General features: G+C 39.6%; 1 protein-coding gene and 1 pseudogene across 1 annotated transcript; one reads left to right on the top strand and one right to left on the bottom strand.

Annotated features, from left to right (window-relative positions):
- Window positions 1–5,234: 5,234 nt before the first annotated feature.
- LOC118842591 (mitochondrial ribonuclease P catalytic subunit-like) lies at window positions 5,235–7,339 on the bottom strand. The gene is made up of 2 exons (XM_036750027.1): window positions 7,311–7,339; window positions 5,235–6,444 (listed from the first exon to the last, which is right to left on the bottom strand). Exons 1-2 carry the CDS (start codon window positions 7,337–7,339, stop codon window positions 5,235–5,237), a joined length of 1,239 nt encoding a protein of 412 aa, XP_036605922.1.
- A 10,690-nt stretch (window positions 7,340–18,029) lies between these two features.
- On the top strand, window positions 18,030–19,621 carry LOC118842589 (annotated as a pseudogene).
- Window positions 19,622–20,159: the final 538 nt, after the last annotated feature.

Genomic DNA, 20,159 nt, shown 5'->3' with positions numbered 1-20,159 from the left:
TTCCTTTCCTCTTGTTTTGTTCTTTCTTTTCTTTTCTTTCTCTTCTTTCTCTTTGTTTTTTCTTTCTTTTCCCTTCTCTTTCCTTGCTTGCTTTCTTTTTTCCTTTTTGCTTTCCCTTTCTCTTTTTTTCTTCCTTCCTTTCCTCCTTCCCTCCTTCCCTTGTTTCTTTCTTCTTTTCTTTCTTTCTTTCTTGCTTTCTTTTTTCCTTCCTTCCTCTCTCTCTCTCTCTCTCTCTCTCTCTCTCTCTCTCTCTCTCTCTCTCTCTCTCCCCTTCATTTCTTTGTTTTTTGCATTGGGAGATTGGGATATTTATTATTGAAAAAATAAAAATGTATTTTTAATAATAATTGAATTTGAATCAACTACCAACATCTATTTCTTACATGAAATCATGTTGACAGGTTAAAGAGCTAAGGCAAGGGAAAAGACAGTGCTCTTTGTCTTACTAAAGCACGTATTTGAAGCTTAAAAGAACTGTTAACTATTGAAATTTCCAAAACTGCTCAAATATCTCTTTAATCATTCCATTGACAAACATCCATTAAGAACTTACTATGTACCAGACATTATGCTTTAAGGATTCAAAAAAGGCAAAAAACATGATTGCTACCCTCAAGGAGCTCCCCATCTAATTGGTTAGACAATATGCCCCACAAAAACTATATAGCTACAGGATGCATACAGTGTTCATTGAAGGTGGTAGTTGCTGTGGCTGATGTTGTTGTTGATGATCCTTCCTTTTCGAAGAGTACCAATGACATCAGGAGGTGATTTCTTGACTTTCATGTGAATTGGATTTGAGAGGCAAAGTTGCACAAAGACATCAGCCTCACTCGCTCTTCCAAAGTCATCAAAGTCCAGTGGGAAGACAAAAGTCTAGATAACTGAGAATGGCCCAGGATGCAGTGAATGACCTTGGTGTAGCCAATGTCTGAACAAGTGCTGATCACTCCACAGGGCTTACTTTCGCCACTTTCAAGGTTATTAGAACAAATTGTTCTCATCTGCTCATTCGGCCATGAGAAGTCTTCACATGTTTGGGGTAGATATCCTCCTGGTTTACCAATGGGTTTGAGGCCCGTCAGTTTTCTTCAACTAGTTTTGGAGCCACAGGTTGGGTGAAAGTAGACAGCAGAGGTGGGTGAGCAGCCCTGAAAGAGAATATGTAAGCCTTCACATGAGAGATGCTTGTCTTCCCTGGACACTCCATATACCACAAATGGGAGATATTCCCAGAGGGAGGAAATATATGCCTTGCCTTCTCTGAAAGCTCTTTTCCCCTTTCCCATATAGCATTATTTTCCCAATCTTTCCCAACCTGCCAGGTAACTTCAGCCCTCCCCTTTCTAGGCCAAAAAGGCATAAACTTAGAAAAGTTTCTGGTCCCTATTCTAACTCTTTTTGGTCCCTCTGTATGGCACCTTCTTTGATTAGTCAAACAAGAGATGGCAGCAGTTTTGTATTTTAGATGGTGGAGGGAGCTTGTGACTGAAGCCTTTCAGCAAGCTGTCACCTGAAAATGAAATGGTAATTTGGGAAGTTTATTCATGTACCCTTTATTAGGGCTCCCTTTCCTCCATTTGATGCTTCTTGGTTTATGTCTAGGGGTACAAATTTTATTCAAAGTGCACAATTGGAATGACCAAGATTGATCATAGAGAAACTGCTGAATGAGTCTAACAGAAATATCTGTAGTGGAAGGAAGCTGCATTGAAATGCAGCATTTCTTTATCATGGTGACATGTGCTCTCAGCCCAGTCAAATTTGGGAGCACCATTCTGTACCTCTACGCTCAAGATAATGGAAAGCTAGCTTATTTTGAACAGTGACATGTCACACTAATAAAAAAGAAATGACTCTTTTATCTGGCTATTTCCGATGAGACGTTGTCAGAGGAGGTGCCTGATTAGTCATTGCCTGTCATTATTTAGGCAAAAGCCCCTTGGGGACTTATGCCAGTGCCATTTGGCATCAATCTGTTAAGCCCTATGCCAGAGTTTCAATGAGCAGTGAAATGACACTGAACAACTCACTACAATCATTTGTTAAAACTACGTCTATGCTTATGTGCCACATCTGTGTTCAGATGAATTAGGCTCTCACATGATGACTCTGACAGACCCTGCTTCTTTCTCTGTTCTTTTGGCATCACCTGGTTATTCTGTCCCTTTGAGGCTCTACAGAGAAAATTTATGCACTAAACCAGCAATAAGGCATCTCTCATATTGAGTAATATATGAAATCTTCTGGGGCTACTTTCCTCCCTCTTCTACTCCTTGAACAATACGTGACTTGACAAGGTACTGTCAAAGCCCATTTTGCAAAAGACACTAATAAGAAACTCAAGGCTTTATCTTTCCTCCTTTATCTTGTTAAATAGAGACAATCCTCCCTCTACCTCCATCAAAGAATGAATACTTGCAGTGAGGGTAAGGAAGGGTGAAACAGTAAAGTGAGAGCAAGGCTGCAGGGTTGAGGCCTTTCTATACTATATCTGCACTGCAAAAGATGCCTTCATAACCCTGAATGTGTAGCCAAATGTTAAATGTATTTGCAGCCTCATTGACTGCAAAAGAGCCACTGAAGAGTTTATTTTTTACTTGGCCCCAGTTTCCTTTTGCCTGTTGCATAAGCTTCTTATCACCATTAATTTTAGCCTCCAAAGATGTGTTCACATAACATAAAATTATAATCTGGTTTCTAAAAAAATCCTGTCAAAGAATAGTTTCCACTATATTATGGAGATGAATCATTTCCTTAGCTTAGACCACCATGTTATTTGAAATGAAATGATGACTTGTGAGATGAAGGCAATGTATAATTAAACAGCTTATAACATACATGAAGAAAGGAAGGCAAATAAGAGGCACAAAAGCAAGAAAAAAAGAAACACTTTTTCTGCTTCACATGGTATATCCAGGGGAATCTGCAGTCTGCACAGTATCTTCCTTCTTTTTAAGTAGCAGAAATTTTGAGCGATGGAAATATGCATTCCGAAGAGAAGAGAGATCCATCCATCAGCACCACAGAGGCACAAGTGAGTCGAAGACAATGGTAAAAGTACACTTTACGGAATAATTCCTGATGCTATGTCTATTTTTTTTAATTTGACTTTCATTTGGCACTTTCTTTTTCAGGCTTTCTTTACTTGACATCCAAGTCAGGAAGGTGGCACCACCCCCTGAAGGAAAAGAAAGGGAGGAGGGGAATCATCTCTGGAACTTTATGAAGTTCAATGCTTTATTTCTTTCAGGATTCTAACAGCCATATCCATGCTTGCTTGAATACTAATGAAGTGTAATATGGGATATCAATCATGGTCTGGCTGGGATAGGGACACAACCAAGTATGAAGCTGGCTTAATGAAACCGTAAAGAAAAACCATCTCCATTCAAACAGTTCAACAATCAGATGGCTTATAAAAGGGGAGAAAACAATATCTGTCATCCTTAACAAAATCAGAAACTTGTAGAGGAACCTGATTCTAGCCCTAGTTCTGTCTCTGAGCTGAGTGACCTTGGGCAAGTCAATTAACCTCTATGCTTCAATTTCTGCAACATCCTGTAAAGTGGGGATGATATGACTTGTATTTATCTTCCTTTGGGGATCAAATAAGGTGATACATGAGAAACAGTCAATTAGTCAACAGTGATTTATTTAGTACTTATACTATGTCAGGCACTATATTGAGGATGCAGGATACAGCAAAAGGCAAAAAAATCCCTGCCCTTGAAAAACTTACATTCTAATTTGAGCAGCAATATATATATAAAGACAGAGTGAATAAATAATGGAAATCTGAGAGAAAAGGCAGTAGCAGCTGGAGAACCTGGGAAATGCCTTTTTAAGGTAAATTTGAGTGAAGTCTTGAAAGAAGCCAGGGAAACTAAGAGGCAGAGGTGGTGGAGCAGAACATTCCAGGCATGGGAGACAGCCAATGTAAAGGTTTATGTTTGAGGAACTACATGTAAGCCAGTGTTTCTGGACCATTGAATAGGGGCTAGGAAGCATAGTGGAAAGAGAATGGGAATTGGAGTCAGGAAGATCTGAATTAAAATCCTGCCTCATACATTTATTATCTGTGTGATCCTCAGTGAGTCACATAATTTCTCTGTGTCCCAATTTTCTCCTCTATAAAATGGAGAAAATAATAGTACCTAATGCAAAGAGTTGTTATGAGAATCAAAAGAATTAATATACATAGAACTTGGCAAACCTTGAAGTGTCATTTAAATGAAAACTATTATCATTACTTGGAAGGGATTAAAATCTAAAAAGGCTGGAGAGGTAAGAAGAGGTCTGAAGACGGTGAGATTTAAATGAAAAACAGATGAGTTATAGTTCATTTTGGAGGTTAATAGGGAGTCATTATAACTCATTGAAGGGATAGAGAGATGACATTGCCAGACCTAAACATCAAGAATAATACTTTGACAACTGAGGTTGGAAGAAACTTGAGGGAGGGAGAACAGTTAGAAGGGTATTACATTTGTCTAGAGAAGAAGTAATGCAGGCCAAAGCGAGGGTTATGTGTAAAGACTGGCACACACTCAAGAAATATTCTGAATGTAGAAACAAGAAATAGCATGCTCGTCAGTAATAGGTAAACTTAGAGAAGAGGAGGTCTTTGGTGGAAGAGATAAGATTCTGTTTTAAACACTTGAGGTTGAGATGCCTATGGGACATCCAGTTTGAGATGTTCAAACTCTAGCTTGGAATAAAAACTTGTGTTTTATATATAGATATGAGAATCTTCTGCACAGGAAAGATCATTGAATCTGTGGAAACTGATGAGATCATTGAGTGAGAAAGAATGACTTTAAAGAGAAAAGGTGACAGGATAGACAAAGACTACAGCAATTAGTGGGCATGACAAGGGTAAGGAGCCAGCTAAGGAGACTGAAGGATTACTAGACAAATAGGAGAGATTAAGATCATGAAAACCCAGAGAGGAGGAGATAGCCAGGAGGAGAAGACAGACAATTCTCAAATGCTAAGGAGAGATCAAGAAGGATGTGGGAGAAGAGAATGAGGAAGTCATTCTCATTCTCATTCTCAATGCCTGTCATTAGATTGGGCAATTAAGAGATAATTAGAAACTTTGCATTTTGCAAATCATAAATCACTAAAAAGTCAGTTTTTTTTCCTGTTATTGCCATTACCATTATTTTTACTCATCCTTTTGGCATTTAAAGCCCTACATAAATTTTTCACTTTTTCATAACTAGCACACATTATTCTCCCTCATCCACTCCATATTCCAAGCAAATCAAACTCTTTAACATTCTGTGTAAGTAAAATTCTGTATCCTGATCCTGTGACTTTATATAGGCTGTCACCTCATACCTGTAATATTTATCTGTAATACAAGGAAAATTAGGAAACATTTTGGTAATATTGAGTCCATCAATCACAATATCAAAAGGAGAGCAACTTTTAATAAAGTTTTCAAATCTGCTAATTTCCTTGGGTATTGTTTTTCTGTATTGCTCACCTCCATCAAGCACATGTTTCAGGACTCTCTGCTTAAGAAATTCATACTCTTCTGAGTTCAGGTGATTAGGCTCTAACATTCTTCCACAGGCTGAACATTGCCCACTCTCAAACCATTCTTTTATACTTTGGGCAAAGGGTTCAGTAGGATACATGTGATTGTGTCTTAGATATAAAAGGATGTCGAAGAGTCTTCCTTCAAATTGATTATTCTTCATACCTTTTGCAAAATCAAAGAAAGCCTGAAGAGTTTCCCAATTAGGAATTATTCTATGATTAAGCATTTCAAGGTACAGATTCCAAGCTAAGTTTACTTCTTGGTGAAGAAGAGCTCCTTCAATACAGTCACCATAATTCCTTTTTGAAGGAGACAAGATGTTTTTGATGCCTTCTAACAGGATCAGGGTCTCTCTCCACTTATCTGAATGGATTAATCCCCAGATGAGAAGAGTATAACCTTCAGGTTCTAGAGTTCTGTACCGAGACTTTATAATTTCATAGACATCGATAACCTCTGTTGTTTGACTCTGAGAAACACACAAAGTCAAGTACGAAACAAGTAGCTTATATCCCACAATACCATTATTTTTCCTGGCTACCCAAGACAGCAGGGATTTTGCGATATCTATAGAGCAATTATATTTGATCATCTGTGTCATCATCCAATTTTCAAAAATGTCTTTTTGTTCAAAATTTTCCTTTATTTTCTCCCATTCTTCTGAATTCAAAGGTTTTGTTGGGAGTAACACTGGGCTACTTAAGGGAAAACAGTGCTGTTCATCTTTCTTATATCCAAGCATCTCTGATTTCTTCTTAGGAGTTCCAGCTGAAAACAAGGGATGAAGGGAAACAGAAAGCTCTTGTTTACCTCCATTCTTATCCCTCTCACTACTAGGTAAGGCCTTGGAAATCAGCAATTTAGTTGCTTTGGTATTTGGGAAGAAAGAACTCCTGAAACTGTAAATCCATTCCAGGAGCTCTCTCTTGCTGAAACACCTCCTCCCAATGAATACCTTCTGGCTAAAACCTACAAAAAGGTTTTTGGGAGTGAGCAAGGGAAGTTTACTTGAATTACAATTGTTGAGATCTTTTCAGTAGGGCTACAGTAAAGATTAGAGCAGTTAAATCAAACTCCTCTCCTCCCAGATCAGATTAGAAGAGAATGCAGGAGAACAGTAGGGAAAAACTTAAATTGCCCTCCCCACTGGGCAAAAGGAGGAGAGGGACAGAAATTCAAGGACTGACAGTCAGTCCTGTGCCCCTGGGTACCTTTGTAGCCAGCCCTTGTGGTAAAGTTTAAAAGGTAAATTTGTGAAAGATAGAGATAGAAAACCTGTATAAGGAATTTAGGGGGCTGTAGAATAGCAGCTTGAGACTATCTGTGTAGTCAGGAGTCCATGTGCTCCTCTCGGCTGTCATGTGCTCCTGGCTGCGCCCTTCCCCCACCCTCCACATTGAAAAATTATCCCAGCTGAAGCTAAAGGAAACTTGTAAAGAAATAGGGCTGGTTAGTTAGTGCTTGGAAGGGTAGGCTCCTTGCCCTCAAGGGGCTGCCAGGCCCCACCTAGGGAGGAGGCCTTAGAAAACTGAAAGGAATTTTTTCCTGCTCTCAAGGACCATATCTTCCTTGGCAGTCCGAAAAAAATCCTTTTAGGCATTTGTGTATAAGATGTTAATGTATTAATATATGTGATACATGTATTTATATATTAACGCATTAATATGTAATATCAGAAGTAATAAGACCAACAATTCCTATATTGTATCTGGAAATGCAATTGATGTCATTGGGCTTGGAATCTCTGCCTGAGCCTTACCCTTTCTTGTCACTATCAAAATGCACCATCAGGTCGTTCCTTTTTTCAAGGATTTGAAATCCCCATGGAAGAAAGTGAGGAATGTAATACAAGGAAAATTAGGAACCCCTGAGAAACCCCTAGCTACTGACAAGCACCCCCAGAAAGAATGGACTCAGATATCTTTGGCATTTGGCAAACCCCCTGGGACTCCATGACTCCACCAAGGAATGTCAATAGATAGGACCAGCTCACTGAAGGATAACTTGGTAGACCCTTTCTAGCAGATATCCCTGGGGCTCCCTGACTCCACCAAGGAATGTAAATGAGATTATCCCACTAGTACAATAACCTGACTGAATCTTTTCATCAGCCAGGACCTTTGTTCCTGTTTCCCTGCCCTGTACCCCCACATATCCTATATAAGCCAAGCCATCACCCCAACACAGGGCTATTGATTTGTGGTTCCAGTACCCCAATGGCCACCGGCTAATAAATTCTCCACTTAAAACTTATATTCTGTGGTGTGTCTCGCTCGCTTCCGGTACAACATTTCTTCCTGGAATCTCTAGTTCCATTCAAGGATCAACTTGAGTTAACTTCTACATGAAACTTTTCTTGATCCCATAAATATCAATTTTAAGGAAATACCCCTTTTTCCTTGAAATTAGTTTGTACTAATTTAGTATATGCACTAAATTGACCTATGAGTATATATGTTATCCCCTCCATAGGAAAAGATAAGTTCCCTGAGGACAGTGACTGTTTTCATTTATTTTATCTAAGTATCCTTATCATCCACCATGGTGCCTAGACCAAGGTAAGCATTTAATATTTTAAAATCTATTTGAATAAATTTTTCACAGACATTCTGTGCAGTGCACCAGAAGTCTTGCTCTAGACTTTTTGCTCTAGACTGAATATCAGTGTAGCCCTCAAGTTGTCTCTTCCTTTTCTCATCATAGATATATGTGAAAGTATGCCATTTACAATGTCTATTCGTAATATGTGGTATCTGATCTATGATATGTTTTATCTTATGTGTTGTCTTTTGATTGCCCTATAAGTCACCTGTTTTGTCTCTTCTGAGATAATCATATCCCTTGATCATAATAACATAAGGTTAAGGGGAAATTATTGATGTTAAAGCATGGACTTCTACAGCCTGAAGCAGATTGAAATATTGAACAATTTTCCAACTGTAACACAACTCACTTTCTTCCTCCTTTTACATGAGGAACCCAAATTATCAAATGTCTAAGGTATGAGTATGTATGGACTGCCCATTCAACTTCTTGTCATGATATGAGCAATGCAAAATTTTGTTATGACTGATTTCCCTATGTTCAATCTCGTGAGTGACCATTGATCTTACTGAGAAAGGCTTGTAGTATTCCAAGTCCCAAAGTTGCTAAAATGGCATTGCCTCAAGTTGAATGTCAAACACAATAACTTGTTTTCTTTATGTATCATAGATACTCCTCTATGTCAGTTATCTTAGTCCTGGTTTAATTCAATTCCCTATTTCTTAACCCACTGTTTGTGGATTCCAATCATTCTTTTCTATTGATACTGTATTTTCTGTCTTTCAATTTCTTGGTTTTGGATTCTTCTCAGGTTTACTCTTAGTCCACATTGGTCAGTAGGCTTCATTTGGATTTCTATTGAGATTAGATGCCACTTGTTGGCTCCTGACATGTTTACTCATGTAAGGATACTGATGTACTTGCCCAGGTCTTCTCATCATCCAAAAGTCATATAAGTCAAGTACAATAAGTCACTTTCATAGTGTATAGTGCATGTGTGTGTATGTGTGTGTGTATGTGAGTGTGTGTGTGTGTGTGTGTGTGTGTGTGCAATAGAGAAGAGGCAGCCAAGTGGCATAATGGACAGAATACTGAAGCTGTAATCAAGATGACTTGATGTGGCTTTAAATGTGTCTTCACACACCTACTAGTTGTGTGACCCTGGACAAAGTCACTTAACCTCTATTTCCCTCAGTTGCTTCATCTGTAAAATGGTGATAATTATAGCACCTTACTTGCAGGATTTTTGTGAGGATAAAATTAGATATTTTTAAAGCACTTTGCAAATCTTAAAGCACTATAAAAATGTTAACAAGTGTTATTGTATCCCATTCTGCACTCTAAGTCTACCATTTCTGTCAGGAGGAGGATGGCATGTTTCACCAACTGGTCTTCTGGATTCATGTTTGGTCAATTGCATTGATGAGAATTCTTATGATTTTCAAAGTTATTTGGTTTTATAGTGTTGATATTGTATATATTGTTTTCCTGGTTCTGCTCATTTCACTCTGCATTAGTTCATAAAAATCTTGCCAGACTTTTCTAAAACCATCATCTTCATCATTTCTTATGGTGAAATAGTATTTGCTTACATTTATACACCATAATTTGTTCACCTATTTCGCAATTGATGGCTAACCTTTTATTTTCCAGTTCTTTGATGCTACAAAAGAACTGTTATATATAGATATATATATATACAGAGAGATACATAAATATAGATATAAATGTTGTTATCATTAATTCTCAAAGAGGATGAAAATGATATCATTATGTTGAAGTAAAGTTACAATGCTTACAGTTGTGACTGAGCAGAACATTATGAGCTCAGAATGTTCTACCACAAGTCAGGCACAAATAGTCCATGTGAACACTGGGGTGGATTCTCTAAACTTGCTCATCTCATGTTTCTTTTGAGCTACTTCAATTCTTCTTTGCTCATAGAGCACAGCACCTTCTCTGATGAGGGCATGCCATGCTAGGCCAGTGTCTCCCATGTCACACAATCATTTCCAAAGCTCTTAAGAGAGAACTTGAGAGTTTCCTTGTATTGCTTCTTCTGACCACCATGTGAGCTTTTGTCCCATGTGATTTCTCCAAAAATAGACTTTTAGGTAAATGTAAATTTAGGAATCGAACAACATGGCAAGACCATCATAGTTGCACTTTCTGCAGTAAACTTTGAATATTTGACAGTTTAGTTCAAGAAAAGACTTCAGTGCCTGGTTCCTTATCCTGCCAGGTGATCTTCAGAATCTTCCTAAGACCATTCAAATGGAAGTGATTCAGTTTCCTGCCACGGCGCTGGTATATTGTTGCAGTTTTCCAGTCAAAAAACAACGAGGTCAGCACAACAGTTCTGTAGACCTTCAGCTTGGTAGTCAGTCTAATACCTCTTCTTTCCCACACTTTCCTTAAAACCCCCAAACATTGAGTTAGCTCTGGCAATGAGTGAGTCAACCTCATTATCAATATGTACATCCCTGGAAAGTATACTGCCAAGGTAAATGAACTTATCTACAGCATTCAAAACTTCTCCATTTGCTGTAACCAATGGTTCCACATATGGGTGGTGTGGTGCTGACTGATGGAGTAGTTGTAAATTAGCAGAAGCAGCGGAGAAACGATCCATACTTTGTTGCATCTCAGCTTCAGAGATTGCATTGAGTGCACAGTCATCTTCAAACAAAAATTAACATACCAGCGCTCCCATTTAGGTCTTGGCTTGTCATCTTTTCAAGTTGAAGAATTTACCATCAGTGCAGTAGCTGACCATGATGTCGTGTTCATCCTCAGTGAAAGCATTTGACAACATGGCTGAAAACATCATGCATGGGAGCAAGCATACAGCCTTGTTTCACTCCATTGGTGACTGGGAAAGCATGAGAGCATTGTTCATTATCCGGAAACCTGGGCGCTCTCTCTCTCTCTCTCTCTCTCTCTCTCTCTCTCTCTCTCTCCTCTCTCTCTCTCTCTCTCTCCCCCCCCCCCCTCTCTCTCCCTCTCTCTCTCTTTTTCTCTCTCTCTTTCACTCTCTTCTCTCCACATACATGTATGTATGCATATTTATATATACATATATGTTTGTGTGTGTATGTATGTGTGTGCATTCTCTGGGATGAAGTCCTGAATTGCTATTGCCAAGTAAAGAAGGATGTAAAATTTAGTAACATTTTGCTCAGAAGTCTGAATTGCTTTCTGGAATAGCAGTAACAACTACTAGATCCACCAACAGTGTATCAGTACACTGATTTCCATCAGCCCCAAAACATTTGCCATTAAACTTTTTTCAACTTTGCCAATATAGTGCTACCCCTCAATTGATAATTCACTAATGTCATTCTTGTACTGTTAAGTTAGATGTGGGAGAGATGGGTCCTTTACTTCCCTTTTCCTACTGAAACATCTTGAAAGTATCAGTTGTTAATGACATAATTGCAAGGGGGAGAGTGAGTTTGATACCATGTAATACTACGGGCATTGGAAGGTTGATGGTGCTAATCATCGTGCCTACCTCATTACTAAGTAGTGGAGGTTTTGAAAAACACCTATAACACTAACTACTTCTACTTATAGAATTCACTCACTCTGCCACATCCAGAAATCTGACTTCTAATACTCACCTTTTCACTCTCTTCCTACCATGGGAAGAGTAATTTAACTGCTCATACCACTTGGATGATCAGGAAGCCACCAACTATGGGAGTTCCAGTGTGATGGAGAACCACAAGACCTTATAATCTGCCCTGACATTGTGTCTTAAAGTACCTTACCATCTGCCATGCTCTTAGGATCTCCAGCAGCACCCTAGGTACTGTCATCTCCCCTGCTCCTGCACCATTCTAAGGACCTCTGAGCTTTGCCATCCACCTTACCACAAAACTGTCATGACTAGAGACTTTTCACTCTACCCTGAAACTGAAAAATCTTTTCTCTTGTGACGTAAGTATGAGCTCCTTAAGAAGAGCTGGCCCATTTTGTATCCCGATTTGTCAGAATGCTTGGCATATGGTACACACTTAAATTAATAAATTGTTTTCTATTCATTTCATCTCATTCTCATCATTCTAATGAAATTACTTTCACCATTGTCTTTTCTCAGTATTTATCTTGCCTGACTTTCAATCAGTCCTACACATTCTTTCCTCCTTTGGCTTTTGAAATATAACTAATTTATGGTTCTCTTACTTATGTTACTGTTTCTTTTAGGTGTCCTTCAACAGATCTTCTACTCACTCCATTCACATTAGTTTCTCTTACATTTCAAGATCTTCTCTGTCCTGTCTTCTCTTTTCTCATTATTCTCTTTTCTTAGTGATATCAACTAATCTTATAGATTGGGAAATTGAATTAATAACTATTATCAACCTAACCATTGCCTTAATAGGAAATTTTACATTTTCCATGCCTAGATGCCTTTCTTATCTTCCCCTGCTAAAATTTTCACTTTCTTTCAGGCCCAGCTCAGATGGTTCTGCTTCCATGAATCCATTACTAATCTCCATCCTCTGTCCCCAGATGAAATAGGCATCTTAAATTTCCATAGGTTATTTTGTCTAGATCTTCACTTTGTCCCTACTACATTCTACTTTTTTCATACTTATTCCTCTACCTATCCTCAGTCTGTCAATTAGTCAACTAGTATTTTAAGGGCCAACTATGTGTCAGGCATCTTGCTCTATATTGGGGATAAAAAGAAAGACAAAAGCCATTTACTGATCTTATAGAACTCACAGTCAAATGAGAGAGACAACATGCAATTAACTATTTACAAATAAGGTCTATACAGGATAAATTAGAGATAACCAAGTGAGGAAAGGGGAGGAGGACAAGCTTCATGTAGAAGGTGATATTTTAGCTGAGACTTGAAGAAGTCACAGAAACTGGGAGGTGGAGATGAGGAGACAAAGAATTGCAGGCCCAGATTCGTGAGATAGAGCATCTTGCTCAAACAATTGCAAGCCAGTATTACTAGATCAAAGATACAAAGGGTTATAACGGCCCCCCCAAAAGTCCCTACTCTCAAGGAGGTCATAATCTATTGGGTTGTATCCTATCCTCCTAATAAATTGTAAGTCCTTTCAAGTTAAGATCTAATGTGTTTTTCAACTTTTAGTTTACAGTACCCAGCAGGGAAATTGGTGGGTCTTCAAAAAATGCTAATAATTAGATTGAATTTTAATTGCAAATCTTTATAAAAGTGAAAATAATCATTCAGAATTGAAGACTCCATTGTAGCTCAGGGATGTGACTATATTATAAAATCCTCTGGCCTACAACTTGTAATTTCCTTCAAGAACTAATATAAGGAGTACATTTTCAGTGCTAAAACTCAAATTGCAAGCAGTCTTAGTGGTGAAGCTGCTAAGCAGCTGGAAGCCAGATGTGGCTAGGCAATACAAATCATAAACCTATTTGATAGTACGAAATTTATTGCTGCATTTACTATCAGATGTAGCTGTTTCTCTCACTGCTTGGACATTGGAAAAGAAGCAAGATTTTAGATAGCTAAAATACGGCTGAGTTTCTCCTCTGTAGATCTCAAGAAATCTCTCATTAAACAATTGTTTTTCAGACTAAACTAAAACCACTTCATTAAGTAATCTCTTCTCTATCTGTGACATGAGGTATCTCTTCAAGTCTAAAAGTTTACCAAAAAGTGAATTTATCATGTTAATCAGTTTGTCCTCTTAAAACCAAAGACACCCAGCCAAAGGACCAAGGGAAAAAAAAAAGATGGAGGAAATGTTTAAGCTAAGAAAGGAAAAGCAAATGCAGAAGATGAAAGGCGAAGGACACTCTCATTTTTTTTCCTCCTACAGCTCCTTCACCAAAGAGACGGTAATTTTCTTCATTTGCCTCAGTCATTGTCCCCTAAAAAGGAAAGGACAGAGGAGCCAAGCACTACTTTCTCTGGATCCAGTAGTAAATCTTTCTGATTATCTACACACACACACACACACACACACACACACACACAAATCTGATTCTAGGAGAAATCAAAGAGACACTCCTCCTTCGGATTCTCCAGCTGTGGAAAATGGACATAAGCCATATTAACTAGACTGAGGGTAAATGAAAACTCTGGGGATTGAATAGTACCAACCCACCCTTGGCTTTGGTCCCAGATGCAGCTCATTAACTTAATGAGTTCTGGAAAAGGGGACTGGACCTTGCTCCAGGGCACAGTTGTATCAGTGTGTATGTGATGGCTCCCAAAAGGGTACTTGGTTCTGGAAACCAAACCAAATCAGTGGACTGACCCACTTAGGGGAGTCATTCTCCCGACGTGCAGTGCTGACTGCATACATTACAAATCCATGTTTTACCATCTCAACTTGATTGTCACTGTAGTAAATGAGTCTTTTTATTCCTTCCTAATTGGTTCCCAATGTCACCCTACAGAATTTCAAACCTCCTCTTCCCTCCTCAAGTCTCCCTCATCTCTTATTGTTGAGGACTTGGATTCTATTGAGAAAATTGAGGTCATGATATGAGCTCCCTCTTTTCTTCATCTCAAAACATCATTCATCTCAAACATCATTTCCTTTTTTTCCTCCAGTCTGACAAAGAGGTGCCCCTTCTCCTTACCAAATAAACTATTCCATGTAGGCACTTGATCCCACCCCTTCCTATCTCCAACAGTATTGTCAAATCTGAAAACAAGTGACTGAAAAGTCACAGAGATTATGCAAGTGCTGTTAACTCTGAAAATTCCAAAGAGTTCACACAGGTTATCACAACCACAGTTAACTGAAAAAATATCAAAAAGCTCACAATAGTTATCACAGTCACAAATTAACTCTAAGAAATAACATAAAAAGCAAAGAACTAACAGTGGTCATAAGCAAAAAGCTTTCTTTATTCTAATTGAGCAAGAAAACTAGACATATGTGCTGGGGCCTCCTCTAGGAGGAGAACTCCTTTAGTGAGGCCAAATCTTAATACGAATAGCAATGGCTACAATGAGGGGTAACAGCAACAAGGAGACACATTTGATTCATAACAGGCCTCATGACCAGAACATGGTTGGTGCAGGTGTTTGAGCTCAGAGATCACCTGGGGCTGGTGCAAAACAGTTTGGGGATATTGCTGCTGTGGTAGGGTTTATATAGAGGGTGAGCACAAAGGATTGTTATTATGCCAAGCTCAGGGCACAGATTGCTTTCTGGGCTTAGCTCTGGAAAGCAGGGTGTCTCCTAATAGTAAAAAGAGAGGAATAGAAAGAGAGGGGTAGTCTTGGCATGGGGATCCTGACAGCATATTACGTCTTTAATCATCCCTTCCCTTTCTCTCAAATTTTAACCTCTCTCTAGCTACCTGTTCCTTCTGTACTAGCATCAAATTTGTTGTCTCCCTTATCTTTAAGAAAGCTTCAATATGTACAACCTTTTGTTTTCAAGCTATCATTCTATATCTCTCCAAACTTTATTAGTCAAACTTGTTGAAAATATGTATGTTCATTTCTTCCATTTCTTTTCTCACTCAGATCTCAAGACTTTAAGATCTGGTTCCTAGTCTTATTAAAACTAACTGAAAATGTTGCCAAATCTCATAGTCCTTTCACAATCCTTATTCTTCTTGCCCTACCTGCTGTACTTAGTACTATTGACCATCCTCTCTTCCTGGATATTCTCTCCACTCTGAGTTTTCATGACACTTTTCTCTCCTGGTTCTCCTGTTTGTACAGGTCTTCTCAGTGCCTTTTGCTGGCTGATCAGTCATATCATGTACTCCAAATGAAAGTGATCCTCAAGTTTTCTTTGTAATCCTCTTCTGCCTCTACAGTATGGCTCAGTAACTTCATTATCACTTATGAATTTTACTTATGGGTTTCTAGGTAAATGGTGAATAGATAAATATATCTACTCTCAATCTTTGCCTGAGCTGAAGTCTCATATAACCAATTGCAGTTAAATGTTTCATACTTGATGATCCAGAGATGTTTTAAACTCAACATGTCCAAAGTTGAATTCATCTTTCCTATATACTCTTCTCTCTTTTAACCCTTTGTATTTGTATTAAAGGTATCACCATTCTTTCAGTCTCCTGGGTGTATAACCTTAGCATTATTGAAGACTCCTCATTCTCCCTGACTCAAAATACCTAATCACTTCCTAGATCTTTCCATTGCTACTACTGTCATATCTAGCAAATCCTACCCTTTTCCTCAACTTGCACAGATAACACTTTAGTATGGACACTCTTCACCTATGACCTAGATTAATTCAACATCCTTCTTATTGGTCTCCCTGCCCTTAAGTCTTTCCCCACTCTGGTCCCTCCTACACCCTGCTGGTGAAGTAATTTTCTTTAAGCACAAATTTGAACATGTAATTCCTCCTATTCAAATAATTCTAGTGGCTTTCTATTGCCTCTAAAATAAAATATAAAGTCATCTGTTTGGCTTTAAAGTGCATTAAAATGGCTCCTAGTTACCTTTTTAGCTTCACTGGATAATTTTACTGATCCAACTGCAATCAGTGATGGCCAAATTTGCCTTCTTTCTGTTCCTCACATTTGACAATGTACTTCTTGTCTTTGCCCTGGCAGTATCACATGTCTGAAATTCACTCCTTCCTTACTTCTTCTTGATAAAGTCTTTCTCTCTTTTGAAGATGCAAATCAAACACTATCTTCTGCATAGCGCCCCCCCCCACTTCTAATGGCTTTCAACCCAAACAACTTTGAATTAAATGATATTGTATTTATTTGTTTTATTATATATTTATTTTATTTAATCACTTTATGAGATAACTTTATCCCCTTTATGAGATATCTCTATCATCTATAAACTGGTTGTTACTCCCAAATGAATGTAACCTCCTTGCAAAGAAGGGATTTTTTATTCTTTTTATTTGTGTCACCACTACTTAGCATAATGCGTAACTTTGAGCAGCTACGTGGCACAATGGATAGAGTACAGGAAGGAAGACTCATCTTTCTGAGTTCAAGTCCAGCCTCAGACACTTACTAGCTGTGTGACCTTGGGCAAGTGACTTAACCACCTTGCTTTAGTTTCCTCATCTGTAAAATGAGCTGGAGGTGGAAATGACAAACCAGTGGAAAATACCTGCTGAGAAAACTCCAAATAGGGTCACAAAGAATTGGACATGACTGAAAAGCAGCTGAACAGCAGCTAGCAATGAGAAGATGAGTAATAAATGCTTTCAGATAGCCAACTTCAATGACTCTATGAAAACCTCTATACCTGACCCCCATCTTTCAATTCCTATCACCTTCCTAACTCAGCCAAAAATGATCTGGGATTTCTAGTTAAGAGCTTCTTTGACTCAGCAGTCCATTTATTCCTAGTGAAGGGTCACCCAAGGATTCTGAATCTCTATGGACTCACTAGCTCATGAGTCTATTCAGTCATTCAGCTGCATTTATTAGTCACTTATGTCCCAGGTGCTGTAGTAACCACTGGGGATACAAAGAAAGACAAAAAGAAAAAAATCTAAAGCAAATTAATTTAACTACTAGGCCAGGTCCATGTAGTACAGTGAAAGAAAAGCAGGCCAGGGAATGAACTTCAGGAAATGAAGGAGGGAAAACCCACTACTTCTACCTATGCGCACGTGCACACACACACACACACACACACACACACACACACACACATTAGATGTCAAATGTACATCATTTAACCTCCTTAGCTATAGAATGATAACTCTTAGCTCACAGACATGTGATCTCATTTGAGAAGATCAAATGAGATCATATATGTAAAGAGATGTGTAGAGCAGAGGAGAGAGTGCTACACTTGAAGATGACACCCCAGAAGGCTCCTACTCTGGGGAGGATCGCACAAGTTTGCCCTGCCTCCTGGAAAGGAGCATTTGGAAGGCCCTAAAGAAGACTAGGCTCTCCTGGGGCTGCATCAGATGAAGAAATAACTGCTCCTTGGAGATCATGAGCGAAAGGGGCCACCATGGGTCCCAAGGCACCTCCACCTCTTCTCTTCCTCTTTACCTGGCTCCCAGCAGGATGCCTGTCTTTGCTGGTGACAGTGCAGGATACTGAATGCTATGTCACTCTCTTTGCTTCCATCATCCTCAAGTGCTACTATACCACATCTGTCCAGCTGCAAGACGTGGTGGTCACCTGGTACTTCAAGTCCTTCTGCAAGGACCCAATCCTAGATTACTATTCTGCATCATATCAAGCGGCTTTAGCTCTGGATCAAGACCCATGCAATGATTACAATGACAGCCAAAGGACTGTCTGAATTGTGGCTCAGAAGCAAGGACAGAATGAGTCAGTTTTGGGTGTGGAGTAGGGGCAACACAAGATTACTATCAGAACCAACCAGATCTTACGATTAATGAGGTGATGTGATGGGAGCATGGAGTCTGTTACTGTGCCATGAAGGATCCAGGGAACGCCTCAGGAAAACCAGATAAGGAAGTGAAGCTCATTGTTCTCCACTGGCTGACAGTGATTTTCATCATCCTTGGTGCCATCTTCCTCATTGTTCTGGTCAGCGTGTGCTGGTGTCAGTGTTGTCTCCAGCACTGCTGCTGCTGTGTCTGCTGTCCTTGCTGTCCAACCTGGTACTGCTGCCCTGAGGAAGCACTGGCTTGGCACCCATATATGAAGCAGGCTTGGGCACTAATCCCCCAGAAGACTGAAAAACCCCTTTACTAGGGAGCTGACAGGAGCTTCCAGATTTCATCTTACCAAATGAACCCACTGCTGTAGCGAGATTTTTCCCCACCAGCCAGCTTCCCTCAGATGCCAGTGCCCCCAACACCTATTCACCCAGCTGCTGCCAATGGAGTGTTAGAGTACTTAGAAAAGGAATTACAGAAATTCAACCCTATCTAGTCCCTCCCACCAGACCACAAAGCAAGAGTTGGTCATAACTGCAGCGTGTTGTCCTCCCTGGGTTCAGAAATTGTGGAACGCAGGATTATCCACCTTCCCACCTTGATCAGAGACCTGCCCTCCTCTCAGAGGACCAGTGAATCATCTCATCAGCAGGTTTCCAGGTTACCTTGGGCTCTGGAGGAAGGGAAAGGGAGAGAAAGCAGAATCATTACTATGATTTCCATTGAGGGTCCTTGGGACCATGGCCAAAGCCCAAAGCCTCAGAGCATAGGGGTTGTGAGAACTATAATAGTGGAAAACATTGGAATTCCAGGGAGTAAGTCTCACCTACATCTAGGCCATACTGCTATATTCTGAGTGATGATGGGTTCTATTCCCAGGAGGCCCACTGGCACCCCAACCACGAAATACAACAGTGCTGCTCTCCGGGGAGATGACCCTGGCCCGGCCAAAAGGAGAGCACCTACAGACACTGTAGCCACTGACACCGAAGCTATTCCTTGCCATCTTGTCACAGCTCTTGGAGTTCAGAAGAAGAGAACAAACAGCAGTATCATCAAGGCTGGAAATCCCACCATCCTTCTCAACCCCAAGCTGGACAGAACAGAAACCTCCAAGCTACTGCTCTCTAGATGTCATTCCAGGACAGAGAAAGCTCCCATAGTGGAAGGAGTATCATCATCTAATACCTAGGATCTCCTTCTTGGCTGTTCTATCATGATGATGACAATTTATTTTCTGACTCAGAAGCCCTGGTGATTCTGAACTTGTGCTTCTGGATTGGACCCCAGGAACCAAGCTGAAGTAGTATGATGGCATGAGTCCACTACAGTTGACCTTTTGCTTCTTTCATTCATTCAACAAGCAGTTATTAAGTGTCTGCTGTGTGCTGGCTACTGTTCTAGGCGCTAGGGATACAAAGGCAAAATCAGACAATCAACAAGCATTTATTAAACACCTACTGTGTTTTACAAGTTCAGTGCAAAGCAGTGGGAATACAAAGACAGACATTAATGAGGATATAGGTCCAACCAAAAACTCAGTTTCATGAGTCTTTAACTCAGTTACATGTATCAGAACTAATGGTTAATCTCAGAACTCAGGAATCTTGATGAAGCAAATGAACATCCAGGAGGAGCAAGAGAGATGACCTGTGTGTGCCTCCATGTATACAGCAGCTTTAGGGGATATTTATAAGGGGAGCATTTTGTTGAAACGTAGTCTCCACCTG

This window comes from Trichosurus vulpecula, chromosome 3 (genome assembly GCF_011100635.1).
Source record: "Trichosurus vulpecula isolate mTriVul1 chromosome 3, mTriVul1.pri, whole genome shotgun sequence".
Classification (NCBI taxonomy): domain Eukaryota; kingdom Metazoa; phylum Chordata; class Mammalia; order Diprotodontia; family Phalangeridae; genus Trichosurus; species Trichosurus vulpecula.
The sequence above is the reverse complement of the archived record's forward strand: the minus strand, read 5'-3'. Positions and strand labels throughout refer to the sequence as shown.

Bases quoted from the DNA above. Each gene is read 5' to 3' on its own strand.
- LOC118842591 (XM_036750027.1), bottom strand. From the start codon at position 7,339: ATGGTGCATTTTGATAGTGACAAGAAAGG. The intron at 6,445-7,310 runs GTAAGGCTCAGG...TTACAGTTTCAG, and splicing joins TTTGATAGTGACAAGAAAGG to GAGTTCTTTCTTCCCAAATA.